This window comes from Nycticebus coucang, chromosome 22 (assembly GCF_027406575.1).
Source record: "Nycticebus coucang isolate mNycCou1 chromosome 22, mNycCou1.pri, whole genome shotgun sequence".
Lineage (NCBI taxonomy): Eukaryota > Metazoa > Chordata > Mammalia > Primates > Lorisidae > Nycticebus > Nycticebus coucang.
In genome coordinates, this window is record NC_069801.1 from 14,574,529 (window position 1) to 14,595,894 (window position 21,366).

The following is a 21,366-nucleotide window of genomic DNA, read 5'->3' on the forward strand; positions in this document are numbered from 1 at the left end:
CCCAGAGCAAACACCCCGGGTGATATGGGGTGTTGATTGGGGGCCCCCAAAGATATATCTGTGTCCCAGAACCTACATATGTGATTTTATTTGGAAAAAGGGTCTTTGCAGATGCAATGAAGTTAAACCTCTTGAAATGAGGTTGCCCTGTGGAAAGTGTCCTTATAAGTGACTCACAGAGCAGAGGCAGGGAGGAGGAGAAGGCCATGGGAAGAGGAAGGCAAAGGCTGAAGTGACCCAGCCATGAGCTGAGGTAGCCTGGAGCCACCAGAGGCTGGAAGAGGCACAAAAGTACCTCTCCTGCAGCCGTTGAGAGGGAGGGCGACCCTGCTGACCCCTCCATTTCAGACTTGAACAGTAAGGGAATAAAGTGCTTGTTGTTTTAAGCCACTTGGTCTCTGTTAACTTGTTACAGCAGCGCACAGGTGGACGCCCAGGCTGCCACTTCCTGAGCAAGCTTGAGTAAACTGACCTCTCTGAACTGACTTCCTTATCCTTAACAGGGAGCCATAGATTTCTTTCATTAATTCATTCAGTTGGTATTTATGGAGTGTGTGCGATGTGCCAGGTGCTGTGTCAGGCCTGGGAAGAGAACGAGATCAACCATGGACCCTGCCTGAATGGGGCCTGTGGTTGGGTAAGGAAGCCACTGATCACAGGATTACATGATAAGGTAAATGGCTGTCACCACGGTCAACAAGGTGCTGGGCAGGTGCGAGTCTGGATAGCAGGAAGGCCTCCCCTGGGAGTAATGATGGAGGGGAGGGATGATGGAAAGGTAGGAAGTAAGTAGGCAAAGTGGGGCAGGAAGTTTCCAGCCAGGGGAAGAGAGTGCACAGGGACGCCGGGCGCAGTGAGCACACGTGTCCGGGGAGCTGTCAGGAGGCCGGCGTGACTCGAGCCACACTGTGGGGGCAACAGTATTGAGAGATGAGGCTGGAGAGGGAGAGGGGACAGGGGCTAGCCCAGTAGGGCCTCAAGAGCCAAGCCAAAGGGGCAAGTCTTTTTCCTGAGCGCAGCAGAAGCCACTGGCAGGCAGTCAGCAGGGAGGGGTCTGCTCAGACAGGCCTTTGCAAAGATCACTTGAGCTGCAGAGTGGCAGTAGGAAGACCAGTAAGGAGACTCTACTGTCACCCTGGAGAGGTGACAGTGGCTCACACCCAGGGTGAATGAGGGTGGGGAAGGGCCAGATTCAAGAGCTGCTGAGCGGGTACAGCTGCATAGTGAAGCGAGCGCTGAGAAGGACCACGCCGTCTGGGCGCGACTGAGAGGCTGCCTAGCTCCCGAGTGATGCTGGGGCCTTTTCCTTCTTTGTGCCAAAAAGGCCGCGGGGGCCCTGGCCCCAGGTGTCAGCACCTATTATTGGCTTCACTGGATGGGGGTGGAGAGGGTACCCACAATTTATAGAGCTTAGAAAATCAACTTACCGTCCTTGAGTGAGAAGCTCAGAAGGTCCTGAGGGAAAAGGCACTGGATCAGTGATAAGTCGATATGCAATCAGCCCACGCATTTGACAAACACTTATTAGCTCCTACTAAGTAGGAGAACAAGACAGACAAAAAGCCTCTGCCCGAGATTCTAGTAGTGAGCCAGATAACAAACTAGTAAGCAAAGAAAGGAAGAAATAACTAGAACTTCAGGCAGCTAAATAAAGGAGGGGGAGGGGCGGTTTGAATGGATGCACTTGCCTGTCAACAGCCCATGTCACAAGCCTCTGTGTGCCTTAGCTGCAGAGCAGGTACGTGACATGCTCAAGGAGACATGGCAAACCTGCTGTTCTGAAAAAAGGCACCACAGCTTGGGCAAACGCCAAGGTCAAGTCCTGATTTGGCCACTTGTCAGCTGTGTGACCCTGGACAAATTACTTAACTTCTCTATGCCACAGTTTCCTCAACTACAAAATGGTGATGATCCTATACCTACCTCACGACATTGCTTTGAGAGTTAAAGGTAAACTTACTAGCACATAATCACCACTAGAATAGTATTACATCAATACACACGTAGTAAATATTCAAAAACGGTCATTCAACATCAGCTCTGATTGTAATAATAGGATATTATGAGGATATCGCTGTGACCAGCTATTAGGTGTACCTGAGTGATCACTGATGGGTCATTCTTCAAAATGGGGTCCTTCAACAAAATCTGAGCAAACACGTCTGCTCCTTCGCCTCCCAGGCCACTAGCAAAAGCAGTCATGGTTGGCAAGACGGCTTCAGACAACTGCAGCCACTTCACCAGGCTCGTCACAAACTCTGTGCAGAAGGAGCTGAAAGGCAGACAGGGCTCAGATCTCAAAGCTCTGGGGAACTTGGCCTCCGAAGGCCATTGGGAGGTACAGATCAGTTGTGGTCATGACTATGAACAGGGGGCACGTGCACACATACACACACACACACACACACACACACACACAACTTAGCAACTGTGATCCATGAAATACAAAATACATAATTTTAGGTGACATGGATTTTAGCTTCTTCTCCCACCAAAACTTTGATCAAAGAGGCTGATTAAGCCACAGGGAGGGGGCACTGGACAGTTACTGGCTGTGCTGGTGAGAGAACCAGACCAATGCCATCTTAAGGGTTCAGCCATTTTGTTCAAAACTGATGAATCACCGGTTTTCCACCTTGAGTCATCGGCATCCAATCAGAAACTGCCTTCTGGAGTGGGCCATATGGCAGGACCAGTGGCAGCCAATCCAGAAGCGGTCCCTTTGTTTAACTTGTATACGCCTACTTTGCTGTGCTATGCTATAAAAACACCCCTGTTACAGAGCTCAGGGCTCTTGGCTTGGATCCGTTGTCGCAGAGTCCCTGGGAGCCCAAGTTCGAACTCGCAATAAATGGCTCTTTTGCATCGGACTTGGCTCCCTGGTGGTCTTTGTGGGGGATTTCAGGATCTGGGCACAACACTGGGGCTGAGGAATCAAAGGAGAACAAGGCTCAGTCTCTGATGAGGAAGCTCATGTGGGGTGGAGATGCTCAAGTAAGTAAATGACCCCAGGGCCTGTGGTGCCCTAGGACAGAGCAGGAATTCAGTCCCAAGCAGCCAGGAGATGCAGCCCCAGGTCAACGGCAGAGGTGAGGGCAAAAGCAGGAAAAGGCTTCCTAGAGAAACCAAGGATGTGCTTTCTGGAAAAAAGCCACTGCACGAATGGATAAAGTGAAGATCAGTTGCCTTTCCCACCACATGCACTGGCACTGCTGGTCTCTGTCCACACTGGGCATCTGAGTGGGGTCCTGCAGGGGAGGGTTGATGGGGGCTGCTGTAGTGGAGGGCTGTATGGGCCAGAGACGGGGAGCCCATGGCACTTGGGGATTTGGCAGAGTCCACATCGCAAGTCTGATGTACAGCCTCCTCTGAAGCAAGTGTGAGCTGAGTGGTGGGACTGGGGGGTGTGGAGCAGGGGAGTGGACCAAGAGGAGATGACAACAGCCCAGGGAAGAGGCTGTCAGCCAGAGGCTATCTCCAAAACCAGAGTGCCAGCCTGCCTTGAACTGCACTGCCCTGGGACTCCAGCCGTGGGTTCTACACCCTACAGGGACTGTGACCACATAGGGGTAGACTCAGGCTTCCTAGCAGAACTCCCAGTGGTGGGGGAGCCCACCCCTGCCCTTGCACCACATGGCCCACCCATCACATTCCTTAGTGTGGCTGCAGGGTGGAGAGACTTGAGGCCAGGGCCTCTGATGGGAGCCACAAAGAGCTTGGGTTTGAATCCTATGGTTGGATTCCCAGGAAGCTGCCCTGAAATGGAGAAGATGAGGGCTCCCCCTGGGATGAATACCTGTGGGAGGGAAGGGAAGACACAGGCTGAGCAGAGGGGGCAGTCGAGCCATCATGAAGTCTCAAGAGAGGCTGCGGCCCACTCCGTGAGGAGTTCTGAAGAGCTGCCCCAGGGGGTCAAGAGAGCTGGCTTTTCATAGCCTCACATCAGCCAACTGTTGAACGCAGGTGTCCCAGAGAGGGGGCAGAATATGGGGCAAGTGGCTCTTGTTAGTGGAGATGGGCCCCAAAGAGGACAGGTAGCTCAGGGCTGGGCGGGTGGCCCTCCCAGCAGCCAACAGGGGTAAACATTCTTCATTCTTGAAGGAGGATCTGAGGGCACAGCACCTTGGGAAAGTACCTTGGCCTCTCTGTGCCTCAGTGTCCTTATCTGCAAAATGGGTTCAAGCGAACAGCTTCATAATGCTGGCTGAGGATTAAATGAGGTATACATACACCCCAGAGAGGGTCCGGCACATAATAGATGCTCAATAACATCACCCAGCACCATCACTTATAGGTACAAGGGCACAAGGAGAGTTAGTGGAGCCAGGATGAAGAGTCAGACCCTGGAGTCCAGCCACATGGGGGAGTCCCAGCCCCACTGTGTCCTCACTTCGCTTCTCCCAGCTTGATCTTCCTCTGAAGTAACATGTGGACGATAACAGGGCTTACCTCTAGCTTCACTGGGAAGATTAAATGTCATAGCAACAGTGTCTGGCACCAGGAAACCCTTGATAAATGTCAGCTACTGCCATTACAATGATTATAATTTACCCTAGTGCAATTTACCAGGGATGCACTGGTAAATGGTATGTAGGTGTGTACGGGGGGAGGGGACTGCTAAGTGAACTGAACATTACTTAGGGGCGAATTTATATGCACAAATTACCCAGGGCCATGGGCAGCAGCATGGCCTGACCCTGCTGTCTTTGAAGAAAGTCTTGGATGTAGAGACTTGGGATGTACAATACAGTGCGAGGAGCACAGCCTCTGGTTCAAATCCCAGCTCTGCCACGAGCTATGTGATCTTGGACAAGTTACTTCACCTTTCTGGGCCTCAGTTTCTTTATCTGTAAAACAGTAGAGATGATAAAAACTATTTCATAGGGTAGATGGAAGGATTAACTAATATTTGACATGTGATTAGAATAATACCTGGCATCTGTATATGTGTGACACTGTAAGTGTGTTTCTTTACACGGGCAAATAAATGAACAAATATGTATGTAAAGTGCCAATGCAGCAATTGATCATATGAGTAGCGTTTTAGATCGGCAGGGCCTTGGCAATTGCTACTAATTTGGTTGGTGGTCTGGTCTAAATACACACAAATCAACACCAAGCGACAGCAAATACACAGCCACTGCCTGGCAGTCCCTGTGCCAAGTGCGTTACACACAGAGTTGTTTCATGCTCATAATCCCTCAAGGGAGGTAGGTTCTGTTTTACTCCCATGCTAGAGATAAGAAAACCCAGACCTAGGCTCGGCACCTGTAGCACAGTGGTTAGGGCGCCAGCCACATGCACTGGGGCTGGCGGGTTCATACCCGGCCCTGTTAAAGAACAACAAAAAAATAGCCGGGCGTTGTGGTGGGCACCTGTAGTCCCAGCTATTTGGGAGGCTGAGGCAAGAGAATCACTTAAGCTCAAGAGTTGGAGGTTGCTGTAAGCTATGACACCACAGCACTCTACTGAGGGTGAGGGTGACATAGTAAGACTCTGTCTCAAAAAAAAAAAGGAAACCCAGATCTTGAGAGGTTAAGGGATAGCTGTCAGTTCAAACCTACCTCTCTGGGTCCCCAGAAGCCATGCTTGCCCACTGTGGAGACAGCCCCTCTCCAGTGGTTCCACCACTGAGCATTCACCATGCACTGGAGGCTCACAAAACAAGGGCACCAAACAGCCCCTTTTGTCCTATCCCACCTTACAGATGGCTCTCCTAGGCTGCTTGTTAAACGTCTTTTCAGGGGCCTCACAGCAGGGAAGGGGCGAAGCCTCACCTGGAATCCAGGCTTCCAGTCTCCTACTCCAGAGCTGCTCCCATTCACCAGGGCTTAGCAAACTGCCATTCATGAGCCAAATGTGACCTGCAGCCCGTGTTTGTAAATGAAGTTTTATTGGAACGCAGGCACATGCATTCCTTTACATATCCTTTACACATTCCTTGAGTGACTGTGACAGAGACCACCCGGCCTGCATGCCAAACACATCTGGCCCTTGGCAGAAGAAGTTTACTGATCCCTCTTCTATCCCTTTAGTTTCTCTATGTTTAATAAGTGGAATTAATTGAAGGGAACAGCATCTGTGATGTTTACAGCATGGAAAAGAAATACTTTAGAGGCTTCCTTTTATACCCCACGGGGTCAAAAACTGCCACAGCATGTTTTCTAAAGATTACTGAAATCAACAGCACGTCTGGGCTTTAGAAAGATTGAGGTTTAAAAAATATGTGTTTTATGCCTCAGAAGATAGATCAACCGTGTGGGAACAACTGAGAGACTGAATTGGAAACATTCAAGGAAGAAACATTGCCGCAAGAAACATCCCAGGGCAAATGGTTATAGATGCCTGTGCTTGGATGTTGTGGGACTGGGGGTGGGGAGTGGGACACCAGACAAGAGCTCCCTGTCCTATGTGCCCTCCGAGGTGGTGCCTAGTACAGGCCTGGTGCATAGTACAGGTTTATAAATATTTGTTTATGGAAACAAACTACACAAAGCTCTTCTTTGGCTCTGTGCTGGTTTATCTGGGAGGGGTTCTGTTATCGATGATGATGGCCAACATTTGCTTGGCAGTATCCCTGTGCCAGCCTCTGCAGGGGCTACTAATACATGCCATCCTTATGACAATTCTCTTCATGGGACTCTGATTCTCTGAAGCAGTAATTCAGAGAAATTTAGCAGTACACACCTTTCAAAATGGAGACTCAAGATGACAAAGGCCTTTATTTGTTCTCAAGCTCCCTTGCAGCTGAGCATCAGGCATGTAACAGGATATCGCAAATGTCCTGCGAAGGTGTGATGCACAGAGCTGCAGCAGTTATTTTGTGATCACGAGGCCAATAGAACTGTTGAGAAGCCAACAGTTGAGGCACTGAATCGACTCCAGAACTATCTACCTCTGGATCTTTTGGTAAGTGGGGGAAAAAAACTCCTATTGTTTACATCTCTTTTATACCATGTTTTATGACTTGCAGTCCAGAATACCCTGACTAGTAGGAGGACTAAGTTCAATATTATCTCCATTTTCTGGAGGAGAAAACTAGGCAAAGAAAGTAAATCACAGAGTTAAGCAAGTAACTACCATCATTTTTTGAGCATCTATGATGTGCTTTACCTACGTCACCTTAAATTCATGTAATCCCCCTGTAGGGTGGATATCGTTAGCTCCATTCTACAGATGAAGAGACTGATACTTACTTAGGGAAGTTAAATAAACTGCCCAAGGGCACATGCAATTGGAAAGTGGCAGAGTTAGGATGTGAATCCAGATCTGAGTCCAAAACCTATAGAATGTCTCCTTGTTAATAAAGCCAGCATTTACCCATCTCTTCTTTTCATGAATCGAGTGTCTTTGCTACACTGAGCTGTTTGCAAGGCACTGGGGACTCAGAGCTATTAACAAGGTGGCTTCTGGCCCCAGGAGCTCAAACCAGAAGATTGGTAGGAACAGAAGCCTTCCTGCCTGTTGAAGGCAGGTGTAGAGGTTACAGTGATGGATCCCTTAGCACACAGGGGGAGAGGCACCCTGGTCAGGGGCACAGGTTAGGGGAGGCTTCCTGGAGGTGACCCCGACAGAGCTGAAAATGGTCTAGTGTTCAGTCTAGTGGAGACACCAAGATAAAAACCAAAACAAGCTGGGGCGCAGTGGCTCATGCCTATAATCCTAGCACTCTGGGAGGCCGAGGCAGGAGGATCACTTGAGACCAGGAGTTCCAGACCAGCCTGAGCAAGATCAAGACTCCATCTCTACTAAATACAGAAAATTAGCCGGGCATGGTTGTGAGGGGCTGGAGTCCCAACTGCTCAGGAGGCAAGAGGATCACTTGAGCCCAGGAGTTTGAGGTTGCAGCGTGCTATGATGATCCCCCTGCACTCTAACCCAGGTGACAGAGTAAGACTCTGTACCAAAAAGCAAAACAAACCAAAACCAAAACCAAAACCAAAACCTCCAAACGGCTAAGACCCAAGGCGTGAGGGAAGTTTACTCAGTGAGCGGAAGGATAGCAGAAACTCTGCAGATGCAAAAACTTCTCATTTCCTGCCCCCTAATCTGTGTTCCCTCTGCTAGCAATGACGTCTCTGTCCTCCTATGCTCTCCTCTCTTCTTGAACCTTTGGAGCCATAGTAAGCTCCTGCCTCTGTCTGACCCTGCTCCCAAGTCAATTCCATTCTCCCTGAGCAGTCTGTCCCAGCTATGCCCTCCCTCCAGCCCTCGGTCATTGTTCTGGTTCCCCTGGTCGACCCTATTGGCCTCCTAACTGGCCTCCCCTCCCTCCAAACACTCCCTTTCAATCCTTGAAGGCCAAAGCTGATGGTGTTAACAATTCTGCTATTCTGATTCTAAGTATACGATTTTAAAAAACACACAGTAGGCTCGGTGCCTGTAGCTCAGTGGCTAGGGCACGGGCCACATACACTGGGGATGGTGAGATCGAACCCAAACGGGGCTTGCCAAACAACACAGACAACTACAACAAAAAAATAGCCGGGCACTGTGGCAGGCGCCTGTAGTCCCAGGTACTAGGGAGGCTGAGGCAAGAGAATCGCTTAAGCCCAGGAGTTTGAGGTTGCTGTGAGCTGTGGCACAACGGCACTCTACCCAGGGCGACATAGTGAGACTCTGTTTCAAATACACACACACACACAGAGTAAGCATCAGTGATGATAGGGTTCGCTATAACACTGTTGTTAAACCTGGAACATTCTTTTGCTCCCACAACACCCTGTTTACACCTGCCATGGCACTCACCTGTGTCTGTCCACGGCTACAGTCAGCCACCCAGGTGCCCCCACCTAGACAGAAGCATGTTGAAGGCAGGAGCCAGGCCTTGCTCTTCTTTGTTTCTTCCACAGAACCATGTACAACACCAAGCACATAGTAGGTGCTCAACAAATCCATGTTGCATGAATGAATAAATATCTCCCTCTTAGACTGCATCCTACTCGGGGGGAGGGATGGTGTCTATCTCATTCCCATTTACCCTCCATGTACCTGACACATAGTAAGTGCTTAAAGTATGCTTTGGTGAAGGTAGAAATGAATGAATAACTGAACGAGGGGATGTCTTACCCCCTACCAGACTGTGAGTTCCTTAACGGCAAGGACAGTGACTTGCCTCTCTTTGTATTGTCCTGTAGTCTCTGGTAGGCCGCATGACTGTCCATAATCGCCTCCCTGCAGAAGCACGACCCTCCCTCCGTGAGATGAAAAAACTCACCTTTGCTCAGGTTCTGGAAATAGCTGGGACAGGGAGATGCCACAGAGGGCGGCATAGGCAAAGCGGTTGGCCTCAGCCAGCTCCCGGCCTGTGGGCAGGTGTGGCTCCCCCTCCGAAGCTGGCACCTGAGACTGGTGGGCCAGCCTCCGGCTTGGCCTGTCCCACGTGGCCATTCCCAGCCCTGCAGGAAAAAATCCCAGTGAGAAACGCTTCCAAGGGTAAGCAACATTGCTTAAAAGGGATACAAAAATTATAAACCCTAACAGATACATTAGGCTTCGTTGAAATGAAGACCTTCTATTCATCACTTTTAAGAAAGTGAAAACAGCACAGACTGGGGCTGGGAGAGAGATTTTCAATGTGTACATCAACAAAAGATTTGCATCCTCAGTACATACACAACTCTTATAAACCATCAAGAAAAAGAAATGATGCAAACTTTAAAATGGGCAGAAGATTTGAATGGATACTTCATTAAAGATACGGCATTGGCCAGTAAGGTATGGCCATTGAAAAGATGTGCAACATCATCAGTCATCAGAGAAACGGAAATGAAAGCCCCAGCGAGATACTACCATTTGCCTATCTAGTGGGTAAAAATTAAAAAGACTGACAATACTAAGTGCTGGCGAGGATGAAAAGCAAACAGAACATGCCTGCACTGCTGGTTGGAGTGTAAACCGGTACAGCCACGTGGAAAGTGGTTCTACAGTATCCACCGAAGCTGACCATGTGTCTTCTGTATGCCCCAGCAATTCTGCTCCTGGGAAATGAGGGCTGTGCTCACCAAAGGCACATCTAAGGATGCCCGTAGCAGCTCATTCATCACAGTCCCAAATTGGGAACAGCCCACATGCCCATTGCAGAGAATAGGTCAACTGTGCCAAGCTCATACTGTGAAACGTTACACAGCACAGAAAAAAGAATGAACTACGGCTAACCACAGCAACGCGGATGAATCTCACAGACAAAAGCCATTCACAAGAGAGTATGCTCCGTGGGACTTCCTCTGTGTGGAAATGAAGAACAGGTAAACCCAACGATGGTGACAGAAGTCGTAAGAGAGGTTATCCGTGGGAGGGAGTATTGGATCTGAAGGGACACCAGGGAGTGTTCTGGGTGATGGAGATGTTCTCTGTCTAGGTGGTTACCTGTGTGTAATATATTTAACAATCCGTTGAGCTGAATACTGAAGATTTGTGCACTTTATGTACAGTAGACCTCAATGGAAGGAAGGAAGAAAGAAGGAAGAGGGTCTCCTGCTTGTCCTTCCTCTCCTCCTCCCTCCCTCCATCTTTCCTTCCTTCTTTCTGGGGTTAGGGTTGCAGAGGAGGGGACATGAAGAGACGCAGGGAAGTGGGGAGGCGACGAGAGAAGGGACAAGCCAAGCCGGGCTTCCATGGGGCAAGAATGGCCCTAGGAGTGGCCAGGAAGGGTACCTATGACAAAAGGGAAGGGTAGCCTCAACCACAGGACACCAAGGATATGAACAGAGGCTCAGGACTCCACAGACCTGGGTTTGAAAACAAACACTGTCACCTAGTAGATATGGGACCCAGGCAGCTTCATTTTTCAACCTTGAGGTTTCTTTCCTTTCTTTTTTTTTTTTTTGTTAATCTGGCCCAGGCGAGGTTTGAACCCACCGCCCCTGGTATGTGGGGCTGGCACACTAACCACTGAGATACAATACCCAGCTCATACTTAGGTTTCTTCACCTACAAGTGGGACCATATGGGACGCACCTGAAGAGCTGTGTCAGCAGTAAACGTCACAGCCGGGGCGTGGGTTAGTACCTGTAAAGCGCTTAGAACGCAGCCCACGGGGCTTATGCTGTATCAATGTTTGTTAAAGAAATACGTGCATAAAATAATCCACAAGCAAATAAGTAAAATGCTTAGCGTGGTGCCTGGCACATAGCAAAGGTGTAATAAACAATCAGAAGACCTAACATTACCGAGTTATTACTGAGAGCTGGGCGCTGGGGCTGCAATTATAATGTGCGTTATCTCAGCCAACTCAATGAGGCAGGTAGGACTATAATGTCCAGTCTGCAAGTTAGGAAACAGACAGGCGGAAGTAACTGCACCCAGGACACAGAGCTAGTAAATGGCAGACTGACAGAGCCCAGAGACGCAGCTCTTGGCCACCACCTGTTTTTTAAATACTAGTCACATTGCCAAGAGCTTTCTAGTCTAATAACCACACTCCACACTTCTCAATCCCTAAATTTATTCCCAGTTAGCTGAGCAACAAACATTTTTGTTCTCAAAATATGACTTCTGTATAGGAGTTATGTAAAAGTCTGCCCACAATAATAATTCATTATCTTTCAAAACAACCCTGAAGGCCAGGCATAGAGGCTTACACTTGTGATCCTAGCACTCTGGGAGGCCGAGGCAGGAAGATTGCCTGAACTCAGGAGTTCGAGACTAGCCTGAGCAAGAGTGAGACACTTGTCCTTACAAAATAATAATAATAATAACAATAAAAGTAAATAAATAAAAATAGAAAAATAGCTGGGTATTGTGGTGGGCACCCGTAGTCCCAGCTACTGAGAGGCAGGTGGATTGCTTGAACCCAGGAATTTGAGGTTGCTGAGTGCTAGACTGAACTCAATGGAACTCTATCCTGGAGTAGCAGAGTGAGATTCTGTCTCAAAAAAACCCAAAGCCCTCCTTTCCACTAAAAACAAACAACCCCCCCTACCCTTAAGTAGTTGAAAAGAACAATCAATATTTTTACAGCATGTAACAGTTTGCAAAGCATTTTCCAATCCATTTAATCCTCACAAGTACCATGTAAGGTTTAGCAGTACGTAAACCAAGATTCCCTCTTACAACTGAGCAACAGGCTCAGAGAGGCCAAGTGATTTTTCCAAAGTTACATAGTAAGTAAGATCCAAGTCAACATTTTTTTTTTTTTTTTTTGAGACAGAGTCTCACTATGTCGCCCTCAGTAGAGGGCTGTAGCATCACAGCTCACAGCAACCTCAAACTCTTGGGCTTAAGCAATTCTCTTGCCTCAGCCTCCCAAGTAAGTGGGACTACAGGTGCCTGCCACAACACCCGGCCTTTTTTTTTTTTTTTTGGTTATAACTGCATTGTCGTTTGGCAGGCCCAGGCTGGGTTCGAACCTGCCAGCTCTGGTATACGTGGCTGGCGCCCTAGCCGCTGAGCTACAGGTGCTGAGCCCCAAGTCAACTTTTAACTGCAAATGTTGAACCCCTTCCTCTGGATCAGCACAGAGAACTTCTTTCTCTTGTTTCAGATGGAGAAACTGAGGCCCACAGAGGTTAAGATCTTGCCCAAAGTCACTAGGCAAGACTGGCCTCAATACCCAGTCTGAGATATTGAGGCCTGTGAATCCAGGAACCCATGTCTGAGATTCACAGCAGATTTCCCCAGCTCCGAGGATCAGCCCAGATCATGGTGGTGGAGAAACAAGGGCAGCGTGAGATGGGTAGCCGTGATGTCAACGTGCTCAGCAATTTCCACTGCGTTTAACCAGTTTCACATGCTTGGAGGCTGTGGTAATTGCACCTATGACCCAGAGGAGCCCAAGGTGATGTTTTTATTGGGCTGGTGTATGGGAAGCCCCATGTCAGTTCTTAACTCAAGAACAAACAGGAAGGCTTGGTGCCCGTAGCAAGTGGTTATGGCAGAAGCTACAAACACTGAGGCTGGCGGGTTCAAACTTGGCCAGGGACAGCTAAAACAACGACAACTGCAACAGAAAATAGCCAGGCATTGTGGTGGGCGCCTGTAGTCCCAGCTACTAGGAGGCTGAGGCAAGAGAATTGCTTAAGCCCAAAAGTTGGAGGTTGCTGTGAGCTGTGATGCCCACAGTACTCTACCAAGGGCGACACAGTGAGACTCTGTCTCAAAAATCAGACAAACAAACAAACAGGAAGCATGAGCCAGCCTGTTTCTAAACACAGAGGAAGGCGGATGTGCGTAGCTTACAAAAAAGCTCAACTCGAACCAAATTCATTCATTCAACACAATACACTCTGGATTCAGTACCATGCACCTCTACATAGTGGCTTGAGTGGCCTTTTTGCCACATATACCAATCACATCACTCACCTGTATAAAGCCCTCCAAAGGCTTTCTACTACACCAGGAAAAAACAATAACTCCCAAAGTTCTGGGTGATCTAGCCCCTGCCTGCTGCTAAACTCCACCTCAGGCCACATGCCTGTGTGTTCACTACGCTACACCCACACTGGCAGTCCTTCTGCTCCCGCCTCCCACCTCCCCACCTGCCATTCTCCCTGCCTGAACACCTTACCCCTGACCCTGTATCATCCTGGCCTCTGCCTGGATGTCACCTCCTTGGAGAGGCCTCCTTAACCACCAAAGCTAAAGTATCTCTGCCCCTCTATCTCAGCACCCTGTTCTTATTTTTATTATATTTCTAAAATCATGGTTAAAAAAACAAACTTTTTTTGTTTACTTGTATATATAAGTAGAATGTAAGCTTCTTGAAGCAGGCCCCCTGGTCATTCCTCACTGCTGCACCCTGGCTTTGCGCGCAGGCCCTGGGGTACTGGAGGCATTTGACCGATTCTTTTCGGATGAAGGGAGAAGGGGATCTGATGTGGGACACCCTGTTCTGGACCTTGAGACAGATCGGGGGAAAACTGACAGATTCCTTGCTTGTAAGGGGTGTACATCCTGGTGGGAGACAGGCAATAATACGCTGATACATGATGACAAAATGATTTGGGTAAGTTGGTCAAGGTTGCAGAGCTAGGAAGTAGTGGAGGCAAGATTCACACTCAGAGGTCTGGCTGTAGGATCCAAGTCCTTTGCAGCCCACTGAAAAAATAAGTAAGCATCAGTTCAGGAAGTGGGCAGGGGCAAAGGCAATTAGGCAGGGTGGGGAGACATGAAGTGATGGGGTTGAAGGGGCTGAATACTACATGCAAGTGAAAGGTGTCATTCCAGCAGAAGCCGGTTGGCAGTCACAGGATGTGTGGGAGAAGGCATCTTTCTGCTTGTATGTCCCTAACACCGTCCTGTTTCCCCTGCTTGGTGTGAGAATCAAGCTCAAAGTATTTGAAGTTTTGGGGGACCCTGGTTTTTGATCTAGGGACATTCTTGGGTAATTTCAGATGCTTGGCCCTTGTTCCAGCTTCCTTCCCAACCCAATACTTCTTTTTTTTTTTTTTTGTGATTTTTTTTTTGGCCGGGGCTGGGTTTGAACCCGCCACCTCTGGCATATGGGACCGGCGCCCTACTCCTTGAGCCACAGGCGCCGCCCCCAACCCAATACTTCTTTGGAGTGTGTGAGAATGGAAGTACCTTGAGGGAGAGAAATAGGAAAATCTAGCTCTTGCTTAAGCCTAAAAACTACTTGGTTCATTCATTCATTCATTCATATAAATGGCATTTTCTGAGCACCCACTCTGTGGCAGGACCTCAGTGGGCAGAAGGGTACAGATGTGGAGCAGATACAGTGCCTGCCAAGGAGCTGGGTGCGGTAACCACAGGTCACCATACAAATAGAACAAAGGCTTTAAATGAGACAATGGTGTAAATTGCCAGGTGAGTGCTCAGCAAGGATAGCCACCAGCCACCTGCTGGGAAGGTCACCCCAAGGAGCAGAGCCAGCTGGGGCAAAGCCTAGGGGAATAAGGGTGCATGACAAGGCTCACCTACACCAGCTTCTGCACCAGCTGCCTCTTCTGCAGATTCCCATGCCACGCCCTGCTGACCCACAGGCTGGTTTTTCTTGTTTGTTCCGCCAGGGCAGTTTGTATATGTCTCTGTAGAACCTGAGCTGAGCGGCCTGTCTTCAGACCTGGGGCAGAAGGGCCATAGTTGTTTCTTGAAATCTGGGTTTATTTAAGGTTTCTTTCTCTTTAGCACCCCACCCCAACCATTATTTAAAATCATCTTACTTCTGAGCTTACGTATTTATTGCTTGTCTCCCTCGCTAGAATACAACCTTCCTACTAGGGGGTTTTTGTGTGTCTGTCTTTATCACCACTGTAGTAGATGATGGTACATGTTGATTCGATTAGTTATCAGGGGTCCTCAAACTGCGGCCCATGGGCCACATGCGGCGTGTGATTGTATTTGTTCCCGTTTTGTTTTCTTACTTCAAAATAAGATATGTGCAATGTGCATATGAATTTGTTCATAGTTTTTTGTTTTTAAACAGGGGGCCAATTCACTGTCCCTCAATGGTCTGAGGGACAGTGAATTGGCCCCCTGTTTAAAAAGTTTGAGGATGCCTGATAACTGGTTGAAAGGGAAATATTTATTTACAGTTTACTCTTAGGCCTTAAGAAAAGGACTTTAATATTCCATAGAAATATAGAGTTATAATGTTTTTGCTTTCTGTTTTAAAATAATTATAGATTCACAGGACGCTGTACTGAGAGATTCCTTGTACCTCACTCAGCTTCCCTCATGGCCATTGCCTTTACCATGAAGTCTAAACTTAGCTGGATGACCTTGGCTTTGCATGGTGTAGCCCTTGGCAGCTTCCACTCCCTCCCAACCCTCTGTGCTCCTATTGTCCAAGCCCTGGCTACACCGAAAGTCTTCTTAATTCTTCAAAAATACTGTCTCTCTTCTAGTTCTGGGTCTTAACACATGCTGTCCCCTCTGCCCAGGACATGCCCTTCCTACCCACCCCATCCCTGTCTGATTCACTCCTATTTATTCTTCAGGTCTCAGCTGAACTGTCACCTTCTCCAGGGCTGGGCTCCGAGTCCCCTCCTGGTATCTCTCTGTCTCCTCCATCACAGTGTTTATCCCACAGTTTTGTCATCATCTTTCTGCTTGTATGTCCCTACCACCATCCCGTTTCCCCTGCTGGGTATGAGAATAAAGCTCAAAGTATTTGAAGTTTGGGGGGACCCTGGTTGTCAGTGCTGGGGGAAAAGAATATGATTTTTCACTTCTCTAAGCCTCGGTAGTGTTTTTTACTAACATCCTTCCCCTGGAAGTCACCCTCCTCTGGGGCATGAGAATGTTGCCCGTACTGCTGCCTAAAAATAAGGATACTCCAACTATGAGTCCAATCATGCCAAAAGATGCAGAGAAGAAATATGACTGGAATGACATCCCCCCAAATTATCTCTGAAAGGTGAGATCAGAGAATTTTTTGTATTTCCCAATTTTTTTGCCATGCACACATTTTGCTTTTGAACTCCCTAGAAGGTTATTTTGTACACGTCTCTATCGATAGAGAGGGGACTGTTACAACATGCATTGGGGTGCTGACAGGGGCTGACTCTAAAGGGGACGGAGTTTTGGATTCCGGACAATTTTAATATTTTCTTTACACGTTTGTGTTTTGTGAATCCTCAATAACGAGTAATTGATTTTAAAATCCGGAGAAAAAAGATACAATTTTAAATTACAATATGGTACGCTAGACCCAAGTCATCCCAGCGGGTGAGAATGGACTTGGCATGTCCCCTCCCAACCCTGCATCTTGAAATTGGCATAGTGGGAATATTTACACCACAGAAATTGGCAAATGCTACAAATCAGGTATTTCTTTGTTCTAGAGAGGTAGTTTACTAGCATATCACTGGATATATAACACACTTCCAGTTTTATTTTTTAAAAATATTTTACAGAGCAAAAGATCAGAAAGAAACATACGGGAACATTCATGATCATCGTCTCTTAGGTGGTAGGGCTGAGGGACTGATGGGTGATTGGTAGTTGTTCTTTCTATTTTTCTGTAATTTTAGCATTTTTGTTTGTGAGCTTATTGGTGCTTTTAGAATGTAAAAAAAATTCATTAAAAATAATTCTGCCTGAGGCAGTTGGAATGCCTGAGCTCAGGAGTTAAGAGACCAGCCTGAGCTAGAGAGAGATCCTGTCTCTAAAAATCGCTGGGCATCGTGGTGGGTCTCTATTGTCCCAGCTACTCGGGAGGCTGAGGCAAGAGGATCACTTGAGCTCAAGAGTTTGGGGTTGCTGTGAGCTATGATGACACAGCACTCTACCCAGGGTGAGAAGGTAAGACTCTGTCTCAAATTAAAAAAAAAATTCTGCCTCTTGATTCCTAGAAGGGGAGCTTTTAGCTCAGAAAGCCCTAGCCCCGTGTGGGGCTAAGGTCACAGTTAAGGCCCATTCATTTGACCAACAAATCTTGTTAGTAATAAAACGGACAAGGATTGGTGTGACAGACAGAGGTGATTCTCAGCTATTCACGGTGCTGGGATGGAGGAGCATGTGGTTCCAACTTTAGGCACTGTCTAGCTAAATGGGCTGGACCCCCAAACTGAGTGAATGTGGTGGCAGCTGTGGGGTGGTGGCTGTGTCACCTGCTATGTATATTGGATCTTGCCTCCACCCCTTGATCTGATTTGGGATCAGTATCCACTCTAGGGTTAAATTGAGATTCCTCAACTGTCTGAGAAATAACATTGATTCCAATTCCAAGAGAGAGCCAGATTCCAACAGTGAGATAAAGAGCCTGTTAATCAGGACCTGCAGTAGCTCTGTGCCCTGAATTCACCTAATGTGTCCAGGCTGATCCAGCAGCACCCTGGTGTTCAGGAGTCACTAATAGAGGGAGTAACTTATGTGTGTGTGTGGGGGGGGGGAGGGTGGTGGTCTTGTCCCTGCCCAGGCACTATCAAGATACCAAAAAACTCTAAGAAAGGCCCATCCTTGACCTAGAAAAGCCCCAACTCTCAGGGAAACAACATATCTGGGTCAACCCATGCCTATTGCCTGATTGCTCAGCCTAGACTTAGGATGGACAGGGATTAGTCTAGAATTGGACCTTGTTTTGATGCTCTGTAATTATGACTTTTGTCTGGTCAGTCACATTATCCACCACCAAAGAAAATGCTGAGTCACTCTTGTCAGCAGTGGGGGTAGACAGCCATTCCACAAATATCTGTCCTCAGCTCCATGAGCACCCACGGTGCACATTTAATGACTATTTGTTGATGAAGGCCGTAAACGACACTGTGGGATTTCTTCTTGGGGAGATGAAAAATTCTAAAGTCAGCAGCAAGAAGAAAATCAAATATGGTCAATATCATCCTTGGAAATCCTTTTCATTATCCTTAAAACTGGACCTGGGACTTTAGAAGATCACATGCAAGAATGAACTTCTATTTTTTGTTACTTGCTATCAGTGGTGATCTTTTCCCCCTTAGAGCAGTTCGCGAAGGTCAAGGTCAAATTTTCTATGAATATGTTAGTGTGTGTGTGGGTGTTTGGGGGGGGTTCTTTTTCTCTTTTTCTGGTCACAGTTGGATTTTTTTTTTTTTTGAGACAGAGTCTTACTGTGTCACCCTTGGTAGAGTGCCATGGCACCACAGCTCACAGCAGTCTCAAACTCTTGAGCTTAAGTGATTCTCTTGCCTCAGCCTCCTGAGTAGCTGGGACTACAGGTGCCTGCCACAACGCTCAGTTATTTTTTTGTTGCAGTTGTCATTGTTGTTTAGCAGGCCTGGGTAGGGTTTGAACCCACCTGCCTTGGTGTATATGGGTGGCACCATAACCACTGTGCTATGGGTGCTGAGCCCACCGTTGGATTTTTAAATGATTCTGCAGTGCAATTAAATAAGCATTCATAGAGAGATGTCTACAGTGTCATAGGAAGGCTGAAGACTAATTATTCTGGTGTCAAGGAGAGATAAAAGAATTTGGCTGAAGAAATCCTTTCCAACACATAAAGTTACAGCGCCATTCTTAGGTCAGAAACCCTAAAGACCATAGCTGAAAGTTAAGATACATACACACTCCTACACCCCAAATAAGTCAATCCTGAGATGTTCCTAGAAGAGTGAATTCTAGGCAGGTGCAACTTACCACCCACCCCGTGCAGCATTTTCGGGGAGAAATTCATTCATTCTACATTTCTATCTGGAAGTCAAATTGGAAGCCAGAGGTAAATGAGGCATCTTGGGAGGTCTCCATGGCAACAGTTCCAATATAGAAGAATTGGAAGGGTTTTGGACACTCACTTTACAGGTCAGAGGAAAACAGATGCTAGCAGGGAAGGGAAGCTCACCTCCCACCCTCACTTCAGCAGCCTGGACGATGGGCTAGAGGCCTGGTGGGGTGGGGTGACAGTGCCACTGGGGCAGACCCCCAGGCCCAGTGCTGTATGCCCACATTTGCCACTGTTTCCGTCCTCCCTCACCACACCCTGGCAGGAGCCACCATCACCTCTCAAGTGGGTCATGGCAGGTGCCTCCTCACCCTGAGCTGTTCACACGCAGCATCCAGAAAGCTCCATCTCGAATGGGGCAGACTGTGCTCCAAACCTTCAACAACTCCCTTCTCACCCACGTCGCTAACTCCCTTTACAAAAGGCCTAGTGGCCTTTCTGCCCTCCTCCCACTCCCACGCCCCTCACTCATGCTGCTCCTGCCATCTTCCTACGGCTCCTGGCTCCTCCAGGTATATTCCCACCTCATGGCCTTTGCACTGGCTGTTCTCTCTACAGGGAATGCTTTTCTTCCAGACAACCACACAGCCAACTCCCTCACCTCCTTCCTGTCTACGCTCAAATCTCATTCTCAGGGCAGCCACCCTGATCCTCACCTCCAGTCCCAGCACCCACAGATTTATTTGTTGATCGTCTGTCCCTCTCACTAGAGAAAGCTCCATGAGGGCAGTGGCTTTTGGGTTGTATTCCCTGACGTATCCCAGAATAGTACCTGGCATAGCAGGTGTCCAACTCTGGGTGCTGAATGAATGAATGAATAAATGCCTTCCTACCCCCACAACTCAGAAATGGCTTCAGCATATTTTTTTGAAGGACAGTTTTATATAAAACAAGGTCCCCAATTTGCTCAAGAGGTCCTCCCCATGGGCAGATTTCACTACTGAGCACCTGCTGAGCAAACTCGGTCCTGGCCCCAGATGTCGGTGGTGTACAAAGTGCAGGCAGAAACTCATCCCAGCAAGGAGTGTGTAATTCCACCCTGAGCTTAACCACCAACATATCAGTGGAGGTCTTATGGCCTGGGGCATTTGGATCGCAAGTCTGTGTAGGGCTAAACTTTGAAGAATGAAGTATTTACCTGGGAAATGGGAGGCAGGGAGAAGGAGGGGCATGGAAGAGCAGGTACAAGGGCCCTGAGGAGGGAGGGACCTGCTGGACACAGAGGGCTACTATGGAAGTTTAGGCCCACGGGAGTGCAGGGCCTTCTGGTCCATGTTAAAGGTTTTTGTTATTTTCCCTAAGAAAAAGGGGAAGCCACAGCATGGTTTGAAGCAGAGGGTATTAGAATCAGATTAGGCTGGCTGCCAAGTAGAGGTAGGCTAAGTGGAAAGCAGATTGGATTCCCCCTCCTGCCCCTGTCACACACCCAAGGAAGGGAGGGCTCTACTCCTCATCAGCAGCCCCGGCTTACAGTGTACAGAGCAGTGTTTACAAAACACACAGGCCATAGAGGAGGTGATGAGAAACCACCTCATGACATTTCTCAGGTGTCACATTGGGAGGCCCAGGTCGCTGGTCTAGCTTTTGGAGCCAGTGGTACCCAGGGTGGTTTGAGTCTTATGAGGAGTTTTGTAAGTGCCAGCCTTCACGGTAGCCACACGCTGAGCATCAGTCAACATGCCGCTCCATCCCCTCTTTGGACCTTAGGCCTCAAAAATAAAAGGCTCCCACCATGCCAGACACCACACCAGGCCTTTGTGGCTTCCGCTCCTTTAGTACTCACGACAACCTCGGAGAAAGTATATTACAAATGAGGAAAGGGAAGCATAGAGCGGTCATGACCGAGTGGTTAGGAAGCTCCCAAGGCTAGCCCCTGAGCCCACCTTTGTCTGATGCTGCGTGTGAGGCTGCAGGGGTCGTAAAGACAGAAACGCTGATGGTGACACGAGCATCCCATTTCTGGAGCTGAGGCAGGGAACCCAGCCACCCCCTCTCTGCCTCTTACACTTCTTTACTGCAAATAGTAACAGGTTATCAACAGAAGTCACTAGAGACTCTAAATAAATACATGCTAAATAAACACACCTCGCTCACAACTCAGTTGCAAGCTCTCTGATTCAGGCCACGCTTTGTGTCTCGCCATTGACAAAGCATTCTGACAACCTCACCAACCCTATTAGATGTGATCTGTGTTGTACAACAAGGTCCAGAGAGGTTGAGTGGTCTACTCAAAGTCACACAGCAAGGAAGTGGCAGTACCAGGTTGA

At 48.2% G+C, this 21,366-nt stretch overlaps 1 protein-coding gene across 3 annotated transcripts in view; it reads right to left on the reverse strand.

Annotated features, from left to right (window-relative positions):
- TMCO4 (transmembrane and coiled-coil domains 4) overlaps nt 1–21,366 on the reverse strand; it is a 106,586-nt gene that overhangs the window by 83,557 nt on the left and 1,663 nt on the right. For 2 of the 3 annotated variants that reach the window (XM_053575712.1, XM_053575714.1), the window contains exons 2-4: nt 9,218–9,398; nt 2,098–2,272; nt 1,428–1,455 (exon numbers count right to left, since the gene is read on the reverse strand). In XM_053575712.1, coding sequence (XP_053431687.1) covers nt 1,428–1,455; nt 2,098–2,272; nt 9,218–9,390 — 376 coding nt within the window. In that variant the 5' untranslated portion in view covers nt 9,391–9,398. Of the gene's footprint in view, nt 1–1,427; nt 1,456–2,097; nt 2,273–9,217; nt 9,399–14,876; nt 15,023–21,366 lie in introns of all 3 variants that reach the window. The other variant, XM_053575713.1, reaches the window with a different exon arrangement.